The sequence below is a fragment of the Erithacus rubecula genome (assembly GCF_903797595.1).
Source record: "Erithacus rubecula genome assembly, chromosome: 20".
NCBI lineage: Eukaryota > Metazoa > Chordata > Aves > Passeriformes > Muscicapidae > Erithacus > Erithacus rubecula.
The window spans coordinates 3,021,368-3,042,257 of NC_136672.1; the positions used below are offsets into that span (position 1 = coordinate 3,021,368).

The following is a 20,890-nucleotide window of genomic DNA, read 5'->3' on the forward strand; positions in this document are numbered from 1 at the left end:
ACAATGGCACCACAGGGTTGAGTCTGAGTCACTCACACAGCAAAGGCATTGCTGCTACCACTTGGTTTCTGTTCAGTGCCCTGGGAGACAAGACTTTGACAAGACTTTGGAATTTCCACCCATAATCTCTCACCATCCCCAGCAGGGATGACTGGAACCTGTGTGGAAGCCCCAGATCCCTGGCACAATTACCAAACTGAACAAGTAATATTCACTCCATCTGTCTTTCACTCACTTTAAATTCCCATTCAAACAGGGACTGCCAAATGCAATTTAAGAAATATTATCTAAAACCACACTTCAAGACAAGAGTGGGCTCAATCAAAACTCTCAGAATGATGAAGGCTTTTCAATCTATCTGCTGGAAGCAATTCTTGAATCAACAAGTTCCTGATCCAGTATCTGTGCTTGCAGGATCCAGGTTACACAATTCTGTAAATACCTGCAGATGCTGCCTGGGAGAACTTGTGGATTTTAGTATTACTGAAATTTAAATAATTATTTTCTGAAGCATCTGCTGAACCTCATGATTCCACATTGGAGTATCTCACTCATGTTTATCTGTTCCTAAGCTGAACACTTTCCACAAGACCAAGCTCAGGGGGGAAGAGCTGGGACATGCCTTTTTTATTATTCTTATTAGAATCTTAATTAACATCTTTGGAGATATTCACATTGACCAAAGCAGTGGGACTGGGGGAGCCACAGCCTGGAGGCACAGAGGGTTCTGCAGCATCACACAGGGACACTGCCAGTGCTCAAGGCTCCCAGTGCAGCAAGGAATGGGCTCCAACCAGCAGGGATTTAGGAAGATGGAAAACAAAAGAACAGACCTGATGCTGGTCCAAGAATGCCAGAAGAAAGAAGCAAATTGCATTTGATTAATGTCCTGGCTGTCAAACAATGAACAAGTAACACACTTCTACACAGACATGAGAGCCAAGGATTTTATCAAGACCCTCTCCAGGTTGTTTGCCCCACCTGAGGAAAGTTAAAGCACTGCAATACAGACTCACACTTGGAGCCCTGTGCACCCCAGAGCTACACCCAGCACAGCCAGGGCAGGACTGAAGAGCCCTGTTACACAATGGGAAATAAACCAAAGGGACTTCCAGCAACTCACTTCTCTTGCTCAGTGAACATATCAAAACAGCCATTGGCCAGCATCTGGTCCAGCATTGTCAGGAGAGGCACAGACACCCTGAGGAAAGAAAATGATTCAACAAGGTAAATACACTTCTTCACAGATATATATTATTTTAAATCAGAAGCAAAGAAATGAACTTCCTATGTACTTACACATAGTTAAATTAGAACTCTGATTTGCACAGAGGAGGGTTGCTCAGTACCTTGTGTGTGTTGGCTGAACAGGGACATTCCCTCCCAGCCAAAAGGAAAAACCTCTTTACCAACACCTGCTTTACATTTGCAGGGTCCCAAAAACACAATTGACAGTATTAGGAAATATTAATCTGTTTTCTAGAATGTAAACATTCTAGAATGTTTAACATTCCAGAATGTATTCCATAGACTGTATCAGAAATTACAGCACCAAATGAACCAACACATGTCAGCTGGAATAAACATGGTCATATTTTGTCACTGGAGACAAGAAATTAAATAAAAACAGTAGTTACAGAACAAGAGGGAATAGCTTCAAACTGAAAAAAAGTAGATTTAGATGGGATATTGGAAATAAATCCTTCCCTGTGAGGGTGGGGAGGCCCTGGCACAGGTGCCCAGAGAAGCTGTGGCTGACCCATCCCTGGCAGTGTCCAAGGCCAGGTTGGATGGGTTTGGAATACTCTGGGGTGGTGGAAAGTGTCCCTGCCCATGGCAGGGGGCTGGAATGGGATGAGCTTTGAGATCCCTGCAATCCAAATCCAAATTCTATTATTTAAAAACTTGAACACACAAAATATTTTGTCATCACTCCAGTATTTTGGTTATGTATTCTACCACAGGTCCTGCTGTACAAAACAGCTGAATTGGAGCAAATGCTTGTGCCTTGGCCATTCACCAGGAGTGCCACCAGCTGACTTCCAAAAGCTGGGAAAGGGCAAAAAGCCAAGGAAAGCCATTACCTGTCATTGTGCAGGTTGTCCTCAAACACCTTCAGCAGTGTCTCACAGAAACCCCCCAGGGCCCTGGGGTCACTCTGGATTCTCTTCATGTAGTCAAACAGGCTCTGGGCAGAGTATCTGAGCTGCAACACAAGGAACCTGCAGTGAAGGACAGGGAACAGCCTCACACACACAGGGGGTGCAGGACTCCTCCAGCAGCCACGTGCACACATCAGTAACTGCACCCAGCAGCACCATGCCTGTCTAACCTGCACTAACCCATTTCCAAGGAAATTTGGGGGTTTTTACCTTTTCAAGTTTGCCACTGCAGGACAAAAGACCACATTAAAGGCTCATTGTTTTCTTTCTCTCAAAATGAAACCTTCTCAAACCACTATGATTATGCTGCTTCACTTCAGATAATAATCTGTGATGACTCTGGAGGTGAAGGAGCACACCAAGACTTCTCCAAATAGTATTTATTAAACAGCTGAGGGAACTGAACCCTGCAGACAAACTCTTGGGCCACACAAACCACCAGCAAAATCATGTTAATAATGACACACAGCTCAGAAACACAGGCTGTTGGTTTAACTGCATTAAGCTCATCAGGCAGCTTGGGCAGAGAGGGGCCAGTGCTGCTGCTCCAGGCTCAGCTGGACACAGCCCATGGGGTCACACTGGCCTTGAGCCATCCCTCTACAGCTCCCCCCAGTTCAGGTGGGATATTGGGAAGGAATTGTACCCTGGGAGGGTGGGGAGGCCTGGCACAGGTTCCCAGAGAAGCTGTGGCTGCCCCTGCACCCCTGGAATGTCCCAGGCCAGGCTGGGAGGGTTTGGAGCAGCCTGGGAGAGTGGGAGGTGTCCCTGCCCATGGCAGGGGGTGGAATGGGATCAGTCTCTTCCAGCCCAAACCATTCCCTGATTCCATGATCTCCAGGAGCCACTGTGCTTGCCAGACCTGCTGTGTGGAATGGGAGCAGGCACAGCCTCTGTGGGAATCCCCTTCTCCTCAGAGGCTTGACCATCTTATCAAGGAAAGAAAATAAAATATTGGGTGAGGAAGAGAAACATCACAAGTGTCTTTCCAAAAGCAATTGAGAAGGATCTCTATTTAAACATTTAATCTAATAAAACTCCCATCAGTAACATTTCTGGGTGCATCAGTACCCAAGAACAAGAAACATTTTAGCCTTGGTACAAAACTCTGAGCTATTTCCCCAAACCTTTGGCCTGCAAACAGCACAGCCTGCAACCTTAACACTTTGTTTTGTACTGAAACATCGTGGGTAAGGAGTAGAAATATTTCTTGAAAAAGGTCAAGCAATTTGGAGAAATTTTTCAGTTATTCCAAGTTTCAGAATGACAAACAAATCTCAGTAAAATCTGGACAAGGCAGCAACACTGAACTGAACCCAGTGTGGTTCTTTCATACTCCAAAAGAGAGTAAGAGAGATTTCCTGAAAATTCACAACCTGCTTAATTATTATATACTACCCTTTAAAACAATCTGTGCATTTAAGACTATTATAAATAAAAAAGAAATATTTTGTCTTAACACCTCCCAAGAGCAGAGATCAACCACAAGCACAAGAAATACCATCTCAGAAAAAAAATCTGAGGTGGTGTCATTTTCTCTCCTACTTCTTTTGTCTCTTAAACCACCTCAGAGATCTCACACTGGTTTTTTTTGTAAGGAAGCTGAATGATTCAGTGCTTTCTCTGCAGATCTAAATGACTTGAAAAGGCAAAAAAGGGCATGAAAGTAAAAGGCAGCAAGCACAGCTGCAGGTGGGGTGCTCCAGAGCTGTGCCAAACCAAGGCAGAGCAGCAGGATATGAGAAACACTGGAGAGTGAGCACAGCACAAGTAATTAAACAACACCAAATACAGGTGTGGATAATCCATCATGTAGCTGCCTGGGAGACTGAAAAATGGGGCATTTTCCCAATACTGGCAGAAACTCCAACATAACAACATGGCATGAACAGGTTAAATCCTAATTTTCTCCTCAGGTGAACTCCTTTTGTCCCAGCCTCAGTATCTGAGCTGTAATCTTAACTGCTCCTGAGCATTTGCAGAGGAGAATGTTTCCAAATGTCTTCCTGATCTATGCAGAGCACAAATTCACACTACATCAAACATGTGACATTTACCTGTCCCTGGGGTTCCACAAGGACTGGGAAAGGAAATTAGGAGGTTAATGGGCTGGAACTGGGACAGCTTTGGATACAAATTTAAGAGAAGCCTGAGAATGACCTTGTTCTTATGAAACAGCAGAAGCAGGCTTTGCCAAGGTGTGACTGCCCCACAGGGAAGGCAGCAGCAGATCCTGCAGCAGGAGATGCTCAGTGCAGAGAGCACCCAGAGGCACCATTCCCCTGGGGACAGCACCAAACCATGAAGATTTTACCCCTTGAACCAAGGCACCAGTAAGAGAAGTGCAGCTCCAGCAGCAGAGAGGACTTGCAGCTCCTGGTGCCTGGAGGGGTTTCTACACAAACCTTCAGGAAACTGCCCAGCAGCTCTGCAGAACAGAGGCACAGCTCCCAAAACCAGCCTGGGAGCAACAGGGGGGACTGATGTGCTCACAAAGAATTAGCTTAGGCTCACTTTGTAACAGAGCATCTGCTTCATCCAGAATCTCAGCTACCCATCAGTGATTTACACATCTGAGCCACATCCTTGGGCTCTGGTTTGTACTTTGCAGCACTGATACCTTACATGAAATAGGAATATCATCATTCACACTTTTTTTCTGTAAGAAAAGAACGTCAGGAATTACTCTCAAGTGTATTTTGTCAAGGAAAGAGGATTTTGGGCCTGTTTCTTCCACATTGCATACAATGTGTCCCAGTAACCAGATGTTTTAGAATGTCATTTACTAGCATCCCAATATTTTTGTTTGTGAGATCTAACACAGTAACACAGCTCTGGTACTGCCTGGGAAGAACCTTAAGAGTTCAGAATATGTTGTCCCTTTTTTTTTTTTTTTTTTTTTACAATTTCCATACTATTTTAAAATGCAATTTTCCCTCTTTAGGGGGGAAGGGGAATCACGGGACATTCTGTGCTTCAATAAAATTTTCAATGTAATGTAGTTCAACAATAATGAAATTATATCAAAATTATATCCTGACCCCTGCAACTGCAGGGTTTGTGCTCTGGAGAAAGAGCAGCATTGTACATCTGATCTCCACAGACTGAGGGGTTTTATGCAGCCATAGGAAATATGCACCACTGTGGGCCAGATGTATAATTAGAAGATTCTTTTACACAGAGAAAGTGCCCTTTGAACCATGGTGATGGAGCAGAGTGCCAAACCCCACAGGGAATGACATCTTCTGTTTTTCCAGATCACTTCCAAGGCTTGAGCTACAACTCTTCCAGCAGCCCCACTGCCACCAGAACACTTCAGAGACCCCACACGGCTCATTCCAGAAAATCTCTTTTAAAAGCCAAACAAAGAACTGCTCTTGCTAAATATACTGCAGAGCAATTTTAGCTGCAGCCAAACTGCCACTGACCACAGAATCACAACAGAGCCCTTCTCCTGTTAATTCCCTGAGATGACTAAAAGACAAACTGACATTTGAACTCAGATTATCTCACAGTATATACAAGAATCTTCTAACTTCCATGTCCATGTGTGTATGTGCACAGATATTTCTAAAGTGAGAGAAGGAAGAGAACCACAGGAACATGCACATTACTGCAAGAACACATATTCCTTTGCCTCCACCCAAGATTTTAAAAAGCTGCTTCTTTCATATGGATTTAATGGGATTGTTCTTAAAATATTCTATTAATGTTTTAAATCAGTCTCTGGATATTGAGCAAAGAATGCTACAGGCTTTGACAGAATAGTTTGAATACCAGTCATTGTAAAACACATCAGTTCTGATTTCTGTATCACATTTTAGGTATTAGAACTAATTCACCACACACATACACTCCCAAGTGTAAGTGCCCTCCCTTGCCTTTCTAGCTGACTCAAGAGAGAATTAGGTCATCTTCTTTCTAAAGCCCAGGAGAATATTTTAGCCAGAACAAGCCTTTAGTGTTAAAGAAAACTGGAGGGTCACAGAAAAGTTAACATTTCACAATCACAGTTTGAAAACACTGCAGAAGGTTTCCCTTAACACACTGGCAGATGGTGACAAGGGAAGGGAGCTGCATGTAACAGAACTGTTCCAACTTTTCATAGCTAAATGCAACCAGGACTTAAAAAAAAAATAAAATTAAAATATTGAATAAGAATTTTCTTCTGACCCCAGCTAGCAGCCAGAATGTCTGTTTCTCAAAAACTTTCCTCCTTTTTTTACTTAGACAAATAACTTTGGTTTTGGTGGAGCCTCCTATAATTAACTGTGCTTGACTGAAAGCTGAATTTCATGTGCATGTTTGCTATTAAAGAAATCTGTTAAGAGTTATTGTCTATCTGATAATTACTGTCACAAACCAACACACACATGTTTTCAAAGCTTTAAAATAAACGTTGCCATATAATTAGCTGCCATTTTAGAAACACTAAAATGCTCAGAATTGGTTTAAATACAAGAGACTGCACAGACACCAAATACTCTGCTCCATCAGACCCAAAGGCTCACAGACATCTCTGGATCCCACGGGCAGAACCCACAGCACCAGGAAAAAAAAAATCACTTGGGCAAGTCATGGGAGACAAGCTTCAGGTGATTTCAACTCCTTCTTTCTGTGACCCAGCAGGAGCTGCTCCTCCTCCACAAAAACTCTGCTTCCCAGCACTTTTCACTTTTCTACCAGTTTTCTTAATTTGAGATGGAAATCTTAATTAGAAACACTCTTAACCAGTGTTGGTACACTGACTCACAGCCTCCTCCTGTTACAGGACCACTGGGATTTAAAGACTGAACTGACAGTACAGAATATTCTGTTACTGGTCTGATATTTCTCTCTGGTGTCATACTGAACCATGTCCTTACCCCCAAAATTGTCTTCTTATATTTTACATCTTTGGCTACAACAAATCAAAAAACTTATAAGTCATATATCTGGAAAACAAGAATTCTGAAACTACCAATGCAAGTTGCAATATAAGGACAGAAGAATACATTAAAATGATAAGAAAGTAGGGAAAAATTGGGCAGCATAGCAGACTGCCAAAGCCAGTGATAAAGAGATTGTTCATGCCAGAAGAATGAAATAAGAATTATAAAGCTCAGAGGATTGAAAGACATTTGAATGGTATTTCTACGTAATGGAACTTCTGACATCTCACTGGTATTTTACGAAAATGTATCAAAAATAATTTTAAAAAGAAACCTGTGCATACTGTTAACACCTACAGACAACAGCTAATACCTTGCATCAGGTGAGAAATGAACTGGCTTTCACCTCATTGGGGAATATCAATCCCCTTGCACTGAGCTGAGGGCTCTGCTTCTGACCCCAGCTGGGAGAGTCAGCACAGGGCAGGGATTTGTGGGGCTGAAACTCTCAGGTGCTGCCAGCCAGGAGAGGAGAAACAAAGTCCTGACTCCTTGCTCCCTGCACACTCAGCAAGCCAATGACACTGTGACAATGCAAGGCAAGAAGCCCATGGGGCTGGAAAGCAGCACAGTGCTCTCATCTCATTGGGACACAGAGCCCCAGCAGCACGTGGTACTCTCATCCCATCCCATCCCATCCCATCCCATGCCATCCCATGCCATCCCATGCCATCCCATGCCATGCCATGCCATCCCATGCCATGCCATGCCATCCCATGCCATGCCATGCCATCCCATGCCATCCCATGCCATCCCATGCCATGCCATCCCCCTCTCACCGTGGTCTCTGTGAGCCCCCCCACAGACACACAGAGCCCCAGCAGCACGTGGTACTGGTAGCCTGGCAGCCCCAGCAGCTGGGTGATCCTGGGGAAAGCCTCCGACGCCGCCTTCCAGTTCAGCGTCTCCTTCTCCGACCTGAGGGGGGAAGGAAAAGAATCATCTTGTGTGGGTGCACTGCTTCCCCTTCCTCACACTGCTTCTACACAGCAGGGAACAAGGGCTCTGAATTTCCTAAATATCAAATCAAACACTGGTCTTTAAGCATATGGGGAAAATACAAATCAAAGCTTCAGCCACTGTCAGTAAAGTGAAGAAATCCTCAAATCCTTGTTCTGACCCAGGTAAGACTGGACTGCAGCTTCCTTTGCCCACACACTTTTGCCTACATTCAGACACAAGTTTCTTCCTGCAGTTTCATTCTGTGCTATTCAACGGGATCCAAGGACAGACCTATTCCAGCAAAGGCCACCACAGCCTCCCAGAGTGATGGTGCTGATGAGAGCAGCCTCCCAGAGCACCTGGAGCCACAGCAGGCTGAGGTTCCCCCAAACACAGAGCTGGATGTTCCTCACTCCCATCAGCTATCACAATCACCACTCAGGAATGAGCTGCTCTCACTCTTTAACTACAAAGTCCATCTTGGAAAACTACTGCAAATAGAGCTTGGTTAAAACAAAACAAAATTCATTAAAAACTGTCATTGTGATCAATGTTTTCCAGCTGAGGAAAAAAATATGTTCATGAATATTCATAGGGCAATTCAATGAAATCCTGAGAAACACCACCAAATATTCCTCCATACATATAGTGCCATTTGAGCACAAAAATTACATCAGGTTGCTTGGTTTAAGTGTAACTCTTTTATCTTTTACTTTCATTGCTTTAAGATATTTTTCAATACCTTACCTTGGAAATATCCTCTCTAGCTCTTCTCGATGAGGGATGTGTGGAACTGGAGGATGGTCAAAGTGCAAGAGAGTAAGGAACACAGATCCTGCATGAGCTCGGAATTTATCTATTTTTTCAGCTGACTGTTGAGCCAGCCAGCACATAATCTGCTTGCAGCTATAGAGAAGAAAACAATTAATCAGAAATTTAAGCAGTAGAATGTGTATTTAGATTTAAATTGTTTTAATTAAATGAGTAAGAATGATCCTGCTAGGAAAGTATTCTGGTTTAACTCCTCAGAATGAACACACAAGTGATTTAAGACATCCACATGGTGACAGAATCTTGAGGCTTTATCTTCCACAGATCAATCAATCAAAAACCAGCATGACATTAATGTTACAAAGTATTTTATCCAGCTTTTACACATGTTCCCCCACCTCTCATCCAAGAAGATAAACTGCTTTATGGCTTGGCTGAACTGCTGGACTGATGGAATAGAGCAAAATTTTGAGGAAAGCACATTTTGAAGTAGAAAACTGCACATGGAGCAGAGGACAAGATCTCTCCTACATATCATACATGAAGCACTTCAATTCTGGCCAGTTTTTAACAATATCCTATTTTGTTTAGGTTCACAACTAAACTTTCAGCCATAATACTGTGTCCAACAAGGCCCTTTACCCTTCAGAAAGGGCCACTAATGATAGCAAAGCCAGCTAAAATTCCTTCAGTTACACCAAGGCCCAGAATATTTAGAAAATGGGATCCAGCTGGCAGGAATGCTTTCCTCAGTTCCATGTGGACAATCTGTGTCTAAACAGATGAACAGGAGGAAGCCCCTGAAAATGGGCACTGGTGAGCAGTGTACTCTCAGAGAATCCAGTACTTTCCTTCCAGGTGTCCTTCAATATTTGGGGGTTTTTAAATTAAAATTCAAACCATGTATATGTTCACCTAACCACTGGTTCACTCTGTCTACAAACCAATACCACTATTAGTAAAGTTTTGCTGCAGCTCAAGCTGTGTTTTAAAAATGGTACTTATTAGTTCTTTTATAAATTAAAAATCAGGAGCTCAGTGTAAACTTTTTTTTTAAATTTCCTTAATAATAATTCTGCAAAGAAATGAATATAAACTCATGCTCCCATTTGATCACATTCCAGATTAATGATGCGATGCTCTGGATAAGAAGGCAAGTTTGCTTTTACTGTTTCAGTAAACATTACTGGGAAGCACCACAGAGGTGGCAGGTTTAGCCCAAATCCCAAGGTGGGATTGCCACCCAGCCTCTCTCAACAAGGTTTTCTCTCTGAAAACCAGATGTGACATCCTCTACATCTGCATGGGCTTGATGCACTTCTGTCAAAGCTTTGTCCCACTCAATAAAGGAGTGAGCACAGAGTGTTCAAGCACTGCATTCCTGCAGGCCTGGCTGCAGCTCTAAGAGCTAAGAACAGGAGCATTAATGCATGAATAGATTAAGGAAGATTAATTACATGTTGGCATGAATGAGCTGTGCCTCGTTCTGCACCAGCAGCAGAGTCACTTCCATCAGGCTGGTCATGGCAGCTTCCCGCACCCTGGGAGACACAGACACTTCATAACATCAGTAACACTGAAATAAACAGGTCATGGCAATAAACACATCCAGCAGGTGAACACACCAGCAAAAAATCCCAGCAAGAAAAGCAATGACTTCTGAGAGCAGCTCCCATATTTTGGGAGGACAAGGAGTGTCCCCCAGCCCCATTCTGTGAAACAAAACTCCCACTGCACTGAGGGTCCAACACCCCCCCCGCCCCAGCCTGGCTGCTATTCCAGACAGATGTCATCAGGCTTGTTCTTTATTTTAAGAAGATTAAAACTGATAATGATTAGTAATATTTTGTGTGCAAGTAGATGTATTTACACTTAAGTGCTCTGTCTGCTTCAAATTGTTTTCTGAAAAGGCCAACCCACATTTTGACAGTCAGACATTGAAAACTGTTAAGATTGTCACATTCTTGTAAATTTTCAAGCTTAATATTTCCAACATGAAAAACAAGTTGTGACTCAGACTAGCTTAAATCTCTAAACAATAATTAATTTCATGAAAAGTTTGACCAAAGTAACACTAAGTTGTGCTTGAACTGAGTCTTGGCTAGATAATGATCTGCTCCCTTCAAAATGTCTAAATACAACTTTTTAAAAAAGTGTATTTAATTTAAAATTTCAATTTAAAAAATAATCAGTATGCTTGTTTTAAACCATGTCCTGTCAATCCATGAGTTTTTAGAAGTGGCTCCTTTCTTAAGACAAGGGCAATACCTCAGTGGGTTACATGACCCTGCACAAGACAGGCCCAGCATGTTCACTACATTTGTAACTCAGAGTGATGCCATCCTTTCTCAGTAATAATTTTTTTAAAAAGGAAAAAAAAATATATTTGAAAAGGCCCAGCAGCCTTCTATGAAAATAAATACCCCTCTTGCTCCAAAACAACTTGAAAATAATTGCAGGTGCAATCTAAAACTGGGCAGGACATTTGTTATAATGGTAAAAAAGGTAAATTATATCATTTTTCCAAAGCAGCTTAAAACAAGTTTGGCAGTCTTTCACCAAGGTTATGTTTTACTAGTTTTCTGTATAGTATCTGACTTAGATATTTATGTCTAACACCTGTAGACAGATCAGACATGTCCCAGCAAACAATCTGCCAAAAGAAAGGTAAAGTTTGCATATGCAGAGTAAAGTTGGTGAAACTTTCCCACGACTCTATTAAAGAAAGACAAAAATTACACAAAAAAGACAAGGTCTCTCCAGAGAAACAGCATTTCTCTCCATATCTTCCCATCTTATTCCCTGGTTTAGAAGAAACAGAATGAGAAAGCACTGATACTTGAGAGGCCACAAAAGCCTTTAGCAGCCAAGAGTTTGCCATGAGAAAGGATCTCCCTTCCCCCTCTGATTTACATGTTTCTTGACTTAATTTTTGTCTGGAATTGTCCAAAGAAGCTCAAAAAAAAAAGTATCTGGTGCTCAAAGAACATTTGTATTTTAATGGATGTTGGGAATTTAATTTCCTCATGATTTCTTTGAAAGTTCCACTATGTTTTGTTTTGTTTTGAAATGAAGACACAGATGAAGGATAAACAGTAGCTGTGGGGAACTGCATTGGGAGCTCTCAGATGTGGAAGTTCAGTTGAATACCTAATTACACTCAGCCAGGTCCTCATCTCCTTCAGTATCTCACCTGGCTTTGAAAACACAAAGCTCAGTATCTCTTCCTTTTCTCTGCCTCCCCACCCTGTGTTATTGCTCTTGCATTTTCTGTCAGCTACACCTGGCCCTGTCTTGTGTTAGAGACACATTCACCTCCCTCCTGCTCCTCTGACAGCAGGGAAAGCCCAGCTCCTTCCTTGTGCAGGCTGGAATGACCTGCTCCTGATCCTCACTGGTTTGCATCCTTGTTTCCTCTTCTGAGATGTCAAACACATCCTGAGCTCTGATTTCATACTCTGTGTTACTATTTCCCTGCTGTACAACAATTTTACCAGCTGAGAAGCTGGATACTACTATAGAAAACAGGGCAAATCCAAGCACACAAACCTCAACTAAGGCCAAGAACAGTCTGGATTATTTCTGCCAACTTTTGCCACACGTCTGTAAATGCTGCAGTGAAGTGCTAAAGGGACAAGGCTCACCAGTTGCAGAAGTGCCCAATGATAACAGGGCACAAAGCACCTTTCTTCTGCTTTGTGCTGCAGAACTGACACTTCCCTTCCTGTGCCAAAACAGAGAAGCTATTTATAATTATTGCAGCCCAGGCTGGAGCTGGTGAGATCTGACACTGCCAGAGACCTGCAGAGCACCAAGGTCTGGCTGTGGTTTGGCTGCTCCTTGCCCATAATCACTGGCAAGGAACAATTCAGCATGGGGCACATTATAAAAAAAGCACAATCACAGTTTCTCTCCCTACACAAGACAAGGGGTGGTTACAAGCTGTGCTGCAGCAGCTCCCATCCCATGTGGTTATCACAAATTGTACTTCCCAGCATCTGTACATTCAAGCCTAAGGAGGAACCCTGGAAAGGAGAATGGCACTGTCATTAACTTCTTTTTTTCCCTGTTTTAAAGCAAACCTGGGGCTACCAAATGCAATAATGACACTGAAGTTAAGACTGAGTAGGACAGAGCTCTAAACAGGACAGAACAAATCTGAGCCTAACCAAAAAGCTGCCAGCTGGGCAGCACGTGTCACCATGCTGGGCTTGGCCAGGGATGGCCATGGCCACTTTCCTCTTCACACTGAAAACACCCTTCAAGGAGGAAGGCAGTGGCTGTGTGAAGCACTGATTTCATACAAACACTCTGCACAGCTGTGATTGACACAATTCACTCACACACTTCATGAGACTCAGCACTGTGGGATAAGAACTTCTTCAATAAACTGGGAAAATAACAAAACGTTTTGAACAGCAGAATTATTTCTTACCAGTACTTTTGAAGCATTTGCCCCTTCCTGCCTGGAATGTAACAAAAGCAGAGCCAGATACTAGATCTGAACTATCAATAGGTTGTTAATTTAAACTCCTGAACACACATCTCTGTACCCTGAAATACTTCATGCAGCTGCCAGACAGGTCAAATACATGTATTTTACCACTTCATTACCATACCACACAAACAGCATCACCCACAGGTTAAACAAGGCTGATTCTTCATATCTAAAACAGCATGTATCTGCACACTTTCAAATTAAAATTATGGATTCAGAAATAAAATTAAGCAGCCTTTTCAAGACCAGCATTTTATTCAAACTCAACTGCCAACAAATAAAAAGAAACTAAAATTACTCTACCACATTCATTTGGAGAGTTCATTGCTTCTCTATACAGAAGGTTACTGCTCTGAGGCTTCTACACAGCATCAAAAGTATCTTAGATATATTGGATATTTTAAATATACTGAATATACTGGATGCAGATATTGGACTTGTTCCTGAATTAGGATAATTTAATACTTTTTATTAACAAGTACTACTTCAGGCTGGGCATATTTTGCTCATAAACACGTGCAGAAAAGTACCCTGACAGGAGTATGGTTTGTTTGTAAGATCTGTATTTCTGTTCTTGCAATTCTACAGGACAGTATGAAAAACATGAACTCTTCATGATCTCTCCCATTCAAATCTGGCAGGAACTTCCAATCAGTAAGTGCTGACATATCCCCAGTTAGAGCTTCTTTGGAAATGAAACAAACCCAGAGAAGGACACGAGCCTTTACAGACATGAACTGTGAAACTGCCTTTGCAGTTCACTGTTACTGAAGGAATACAGAACATTCAGAGAAATGCAGTCTTACACACTGAAACTTCTTTGGATATTAGGGAGACCTAGAAGACTGAGGAATGCCAGGAAAGTAAGAGTGCTAATAGACTTTATATTACTAAGATCTTATTAATCTTAATTAAGTTTACTAAATTTATTAATCTACCTATGCTACAGATTTCACATCAGCAGACATATTCCTATAGATTATGATTGATTCTTGCAGTCTCATATCTGAAATCATTGAAAGCCTAAACACAGATTTGGTGATGCTGCATCACAATTGAGAGTTTTTATCCCTCTCAACACGTTGTGCAGCTGCTCCCTCTCCTGGCAAAAGATCCCCACAACAGGAATGTGCAGCAGGAGAGACCAGGCAGGACCAAATGTGCTGTTTCAAATAAAGAGAAGCAATGTTTTCAAACCGTTTTGCAACTGAATACATTCCTGGTATTCACTAAAAGGAACTAATGTCACCCACAGAACCAGAGAAAGGCTTAACTTTGGTTTTGAACACATCAGTCCCACATTCCCAACCTCTTAGGAAGGACAACCAAAACTTGTCAGCCTCACCTTTCACTTCCCAGTTCCCTTCCTGATTCCTGCCTAGGGTCAAACCTCCAAAGCCTTGGAGCTCTTGTTTCTAAGAGGTTTTGAGAACACATCAGCTTTTCATTAGCCCAAGCCTGGCCCTGGAGTTCAGCCCCACCTTACCATCCTCCAACATCCCCCCGGCTGTCGGTGGTGTAGTCGGTGACACCGCTGAGCAGCGTGGCATAAATCTCATCCACATTATCCCTGCAGACATATTCCTGCTGGCAGCCATCTCCCTTCACACCCACTGTCTGGCAAACCCTTCAAAAAAAGAGGAAAAGAAGGGATGGGGGATCAAGCTTTGTTATGTTGTTTAATAAAATCCCAATACCTGTAACATCTGCTGCAGATGGAATGAAGAATATTGCTGTGTGTTTGACCTCAGGATTTCTGAGCAGTGCTTGGGTTCAAAGAACACAGGCAAAGCTAAGATCTCAGCAGGGAAGAAACTTTCAAATCTATAACACTACAAAAAGGAACATGCTGCTGTAAGTCTCTGAACTCTCCTTAAAATGAAGTCAGGAAGAGCAAAGGGCAAACACAATGTGCATTGAACCTGATATTAAACTTCTTTACCTTGAAAACACAGGGTTTTTAGCAGTGTAACAGTTTAAGAGCATAAAATATTAATGTGTACTATTAACTGCACTGTGACAGTCAACATAGAAAATACTTCTTTAAATAAAAGGCACAATTTCTTCAAATCAATTCAATTTCTTTAAGATTGTGGAAAAAACATATTCTTCCTCCTCAGTAAAGCTCATTAAATTGCAGCCCCGGAGAAAGGCAAACAATAAAATATACTCTAGGTAGTCAGTTAATTGATAAAAAACTGACAGCACCATCAGAAGTACAGTCCATAGTCAGGTGTGTGGTAATCCTCTGAATCAAAAATAAACTGAGTAACAGATATACAGCCAAGATGTGTGTGTGTAGCAGTGTAACTGATTTCAGGACTCATGCTCCCAAATCCCAGCAGAATGATCAGAAGAAAGCTTCTACACAGAGATTTATAAATTAGACAAAAGCAGGGATAAAAAACATACTTTGCAATTGCTATTAAGGCATCTCTCCTGGACTCAGCAAAGCTCACATCTTCAGGGGAAATTATTGTAACTTTTTTTAGACCTTCCAAAACCTGAAAATATACAAAGAATGAGATATATAAATCCAAATCATTTTTAGTATATTAAATTTAGGTATCACAGTAAAATGAGTTTAATCCTTTCTGAAAGAACCAAGCAGCAGCAGGGCTGGGATCCTCAGCAGCAGTGCCCTGCACTCCCCTCTCCTCCCTTGCACCAAAGGCCCATAGCACAGGGATAATTGAACTCTGGCTTCTCCATTAGCACCACTAAAGCAGGACTAAACATTAATTATCAGAAACTATGGCAAGCTCAACTCCTGATGATTTTCTGTCCATTAGCATTCAAAGCCCTTTGACAAAGACCTTTAATTATGATCATTATTATTTATTTGATTACTGTCACAGGTTTCACTCAAAATGCCTTGTGCCCTCTTGTCATTACAAAGATCCCATTTTCTCACCTGCTGCAGCCTGCCCTTCAGCAGAAACCTTGGCAGGGCCCCCAGAGCTCGTGAAAAGCCACAACGAATCATTTCCTCTGTGTTTTGTAGTTCTGAAACGTACTGTGTCACCAGCTCATCTGCAAAAAATACCATTGCAGAGTGTAAAAAAACCACCACATCGTTATCATTTCATATTTGGCTAAGGGAAAAAAATAAAATAAATAAAATTAAAAAAAAAGGAAAAGATCCCCTTAACAAAGCAGCTGGAGAAATTTGTAATTTGTTAAACTAAAATGCAGAATACCTTAATTTTCTATAGGAAAATGATAAAAATTTTAAGATGTTCACTTTTGCATGAATTAATTAATATTTTCTGTCTAAAAATCTGATTTTGTATTTAGACTAAGCCTACTGTTAGAGAAAATACAAACTTCTCAATTTTAAAGAATTATCAAATTTTAGACATCCAAATAATAAGCACAAATTTCTGGATAAGCACAGGGGAGCAAGTTCTTTTTAGATTTATAGGTCACCGTTTTCTATCACTGGATAAGTGTTCTGTGTTAGGCAGAAGATCCCCAGGTTGGTGAAGGTCAATAATTTAACCAGTTTTCCCTTAGAAAACTCCTGACTGGAGTGATGTTAAGGCACACACACAGATCATACCTAAACACTGAGATAATTTCAGATGATTTTTCACAGGGACATATAAATGCAGTTGGGTGTTTTAGAGGAGAAAGCTCAAGAAGAAATGTCCCCTGTGGTTCTGGGTGCTGGCACAGGACCCAGCAGGGACAGTGGCCCCACAAACAGCAGCAGAGCCAAAAGGCACAAAATAAACTCAGCTGGGCAAGGAAGGAGGAGCCTCAACAAACATGTAAAGTGATAGCAAAGAGAGAATGAGAATGTACAAAAAAATAAAAGTCAGGAACAGGTTCACATTTCTGCTGCAGCCTTTAATTCAGACTTACAGATAATATTTCCATTATCCAATTTTTCACATTAAACTCTCCTGTAAAATGAAGAGGAAAACAAAGTACTCCACAAAAACTTCTCCAGGACAGCTGCAATAAACTCAGCTCTGATTCTGACAGGAGCAAGGTGTTCTTATTGATCCCTTTACCAGAGAGACACTTTTTTAATCCTCAAAGAAAAAGAAGCAGAGATCCTGGGAAGATTACATAATTGTGCCACTGCTTACTGTAATCTAAGGTTGAAATGGTTGAGCAATATTTGCTAGGGGAAGAAAGCAGAGCTGCCATAAGAAACTCCCCATTCATCATAACTCATGTTCCTTCCAAACCCCAGTGCAGTGGACAGGCCCCAGCTCGTCCCTCCCAGCTCCCTGGCCAGAGGGGAGCAGCACCTCCAGATAAGCACCTGTGCCATCCCAGATCCCAAACCACTGCCAGGAGTCCTGAGGCCACAGGGAGATGCAGTGTTTGCTGGGACAGCAAGAAGATCTTAAACAGCAAGGCTGTGACAGCCTCCACTTTGAGTGATGTAAGTTCAAGATTGACATTTTAGCCAAATGACAGCAACGAGCAAACAAGCAGCTCTTGACTTACAACCACTCAGTAATTATGGTGGAAATGTAATGTACATGTTAATATTCTTCTAAGAGCCTTCAGCTTCATAAACCAACAGGGCCTATGAAGTGTCTGCAATATTAATTCCACACAACCCATCCTGAAAGAATATTAAAAGAGAAAGTCAGCAAAACTAAACCAGAACACATGAAGACAGGAAAAGAAAAAACAAAGAAAAGGTGAAAACAAACAGAGGCAAAAGTAGTGATTCAATAAAACTGCAGCCTATAAGGACAGATTCAGAATGTCAAATTGCTAAAGCACCTTTGATTGGTGTTTTCATTTTGATCATCAAGCAACAATGAAACACTGGGTAAATTCTACCAAGAGCTTTTTATTTTTTTTTCCTAATCCTCTTGATCATGCCCCAACCTGTTTTAACTGACTTATCTCAGGCACCTGCACTATGCTGAGTATCTCCTGCACTGCAGCTTCCACACATACCCACTTCCACCACACACTCTGGGGAGGGCTTTTACTGCTGATTTCAACCCCAAAACAGACATGAAATGTCTAAGTTTTATGTGTACAGAGAGAAAATACACTTTTTGTTTGTTTGTTTTTTTAAAAGATGCTTGCATGTGTAATGACACTTCTGTCATCATGTGTGGAGCAGGGCCCAGTGCTGTCAAGGCCAAATAAAAGGGGACTCAAGATGGAGCTGACCAGAGAGTTTTTTAGAGCAGAAAAATTGTCAATTCACAATTTCATTTCAGAAATCTGATGAGAAATTTTATCTGTATCTACAATCTGACCTAATTGTGTCCCTAGACCATCACAGCCACATTGCCATGCTCCCTTCAAGCACAATGAAAAGATGAAAAGTTAACCTAAAATGCAGGAAAAAAACCAAAGAGGCTTCAGAGGAGCCTAAATGAGCACAGCAAGAAGAGCTGCAGCCTGTGCTTCCAGCAGGTCCCTTCTCCTCCCTGCTTGGGCACCTGCCTGAGTTTTCCAGTCCTCTTTCACAGAAACTTCAAACTTCATCCTTATATAAAATTTGATCTATCAATTTTTCAACTCGTTTCCAGCTTGTTTGCTTTGACTCAGCATTGCCTCCTCCTGCCCAGCACCTTCTGGTTTTACACATGACCCTTCCCTGAGGCTGAGGGGATTTTATCTGCCTTGGTTCCATATCACATCTTCCCAGGCTGTCCACAAAGAATCTGGCAGGCAGGGCCAAACTGAAGCAGGAAAAGTCATTTTGGGATTTGGGTTTCTTTGGTTTTTAGGTTTTTTTTGACAAAAACTTAGAGATTCAGCACTATATGAAGTACTTTAAAATCAGGATAGGCTGCTTTTATAGTCCAGCCCTAATGTCTTTGGGGCATGGACTGCATGGAAATACATATGTGATCAACATCAAGTTCATTTTGGGAACAACTCTAAGACAAATAAATAATAAGGTATTTTGTTACTTGATTTAACAATGACCAAAAAAAAATAGAAAAATACATCAATATTTTATTAGGTACATGTAAATTCACTCTTAAATTTGAGAAACATAAATATAAATGTTGGTATTCTTAAAATATTTATCTGTACAATCCAATAATTTGTCTCTGATGGACATGATACAATCTGATCCTTGAAACAAAGACAGGCACAAGAAAAGCAGTATAAAAAAAGATGCTGATTCATATGCCCCTAGGAGAAGTTTAAGCCTCCTCCTGTACTGCTGAACAAAATACAAACACATGAACTCTCACATGCACATTTACCAGAACTCTGGGTGTCCTTTTCTATCCTTTTGTTATCCCTTAGCAATTCTTCTGTAAATCAGCCATAATCCCTGGCAGAATTTATCAAAATAGGATGTGAAAAAGATTCATTTTGTTAAAATTTAGGATTTTAGAAACACATAATCTTTGTTTCTTTGCTTTACAGTATGGAATAGAAAATTAACTTAAATTTGCCTTGTATTATTATGGTGGTACCTTCTATTCACCTCCAGCCAAAAGCCAGCAAAACCCCTGAGACATTTCCTACACTTCCAGCTGCCACTTTTCAAACAACTTTCAGCTGTCAGTTTGTTTTCCTGAAGAATTGTAAGTTCTTTTAAAACCAGTGATGCCTCTCCCCATCCTGTGCAATACCTCCAAAGTGCAAGTTTGGTCCAGCCCAGTATTCAGTGCCTCAATGTTAAACATGAATCATTACCCTGCAGAGCTGGATCAGCTTCTCCCCTCTCATTGATGTAAAATTCATTGCACAGAGCAGCCAGTGCAGACACTGCAGACTCCTGCAACAGAGGCACACAAACACATTCACTCACCTCCAGTGTTCTTAGAATTTTTAAGGAAAAAGAAAGTGGATTAAAAAAAACAAACAACAAAAAACTCCTTTCAGATACTGGCATTTCTTCCCAATACTGGTTTAGTAAGGAAATTTATATAAGGAAAAAACAGATTTTAATCTTATTCCTTCATTATGACCAATAAGCTAAATTAGCATTTAAGACAGTAACAGTAATGTATGAAATGTATTTTCAGTTCAGATGAAAGACCTCCAGGATGACACAGCATTACAAAACACACAAGTCATTTTTTCATCTTCCACATACTGATGCCAGACTGACAAGAAACAAACCCTGTTTCCCCAGGGAGCTACAGAAAGGAAACACAGAAAAGAACATGGACTGAAGGTTAGAAACAAAAAAGCCAAAACATCCAGGAGCACTGGCTTTGTGCCCTGATCTTAACTGCTTTAGAAAAGGATCAATGTTGTGTATTATACCTGAGCCTCCTCATTTTTAGAGTGGTTTCAGTTACTGATACAAAACACAAAATAACTCAGCTGCTATTTCAGAAAACACATAATCATTTTTCTCATAGACTTTGTGGCTGAATTATACTTTTCAGCTGATAATATGATGTTACCCCAAATTGTAATAAATTTGAAAGCACACAAAAGCTATGCATTGTTCACTTCATGTTAATAGCAACAATACTTATTAACACTCATGTTCTCCAGGTACAAGAAATCTCAAATGCAACACAGAAATCCTGCCCAGCTGATTCATTCTGCCCTCAAAGACACCTCACACCAGTTCTCTATGCAAAATCAAAGACCTGAAAGAAAACCAGCACTCACCTAAACAA

At 41.3% G+C, this 20,890-nt stretch overlaps 1 protein-coding gene across 3 annotated transcripts in view; it reads right to left on the reverse strand.

Annotated features, from left to right (window-relative positions):
- The window catches only part of TBCD (tubulin folding cofactor D), a 126,496-nt gene that overhangs the window by 20,728 nt on the left and 84,878 nt on the right, over positions 1-20,890 (reverse strand). For all 3 annotated transcript variants that reach the window (XM_079323503.1, XM_079323505.1, XM_079323504.1), the window contains exons 26-34: positions 19,950-20,031; positions 16,219-16,337; positions 15,717-15,808; positions 14,791-14,931; positions 10,264-10,347; positions 8,783-8,941; positions 7,873-8,011; positions 2,085-2,206; positions 1,124-1,201 (exon numbers count right to left, since the gene is read on the reverse strand). In XM_079323503.1, coding sequence (XP_079179629.1) covers positions 1,124-1,201; positions 2,085-2,206; positions 7,873-8,011; positions 8,783-8,941; positions 10,264-10,347; positions 14,791-14,931; positions 15,717-15,808; positions 16,219-16,337; positions 19,950-20,031 — 1,016 coding nt within the window. The remainder of the gene's footprint in view (positions 1-1,123; positions 1,202-2,084; positions 2,207-7,872; positions 8,012-8,782; positions 8,942-10,263; positions 10,348-14,790; positions 14,932-15,716; positions 15,809-16,218; positions 16,338-19,949; positions 20,032-20,890) is intronic.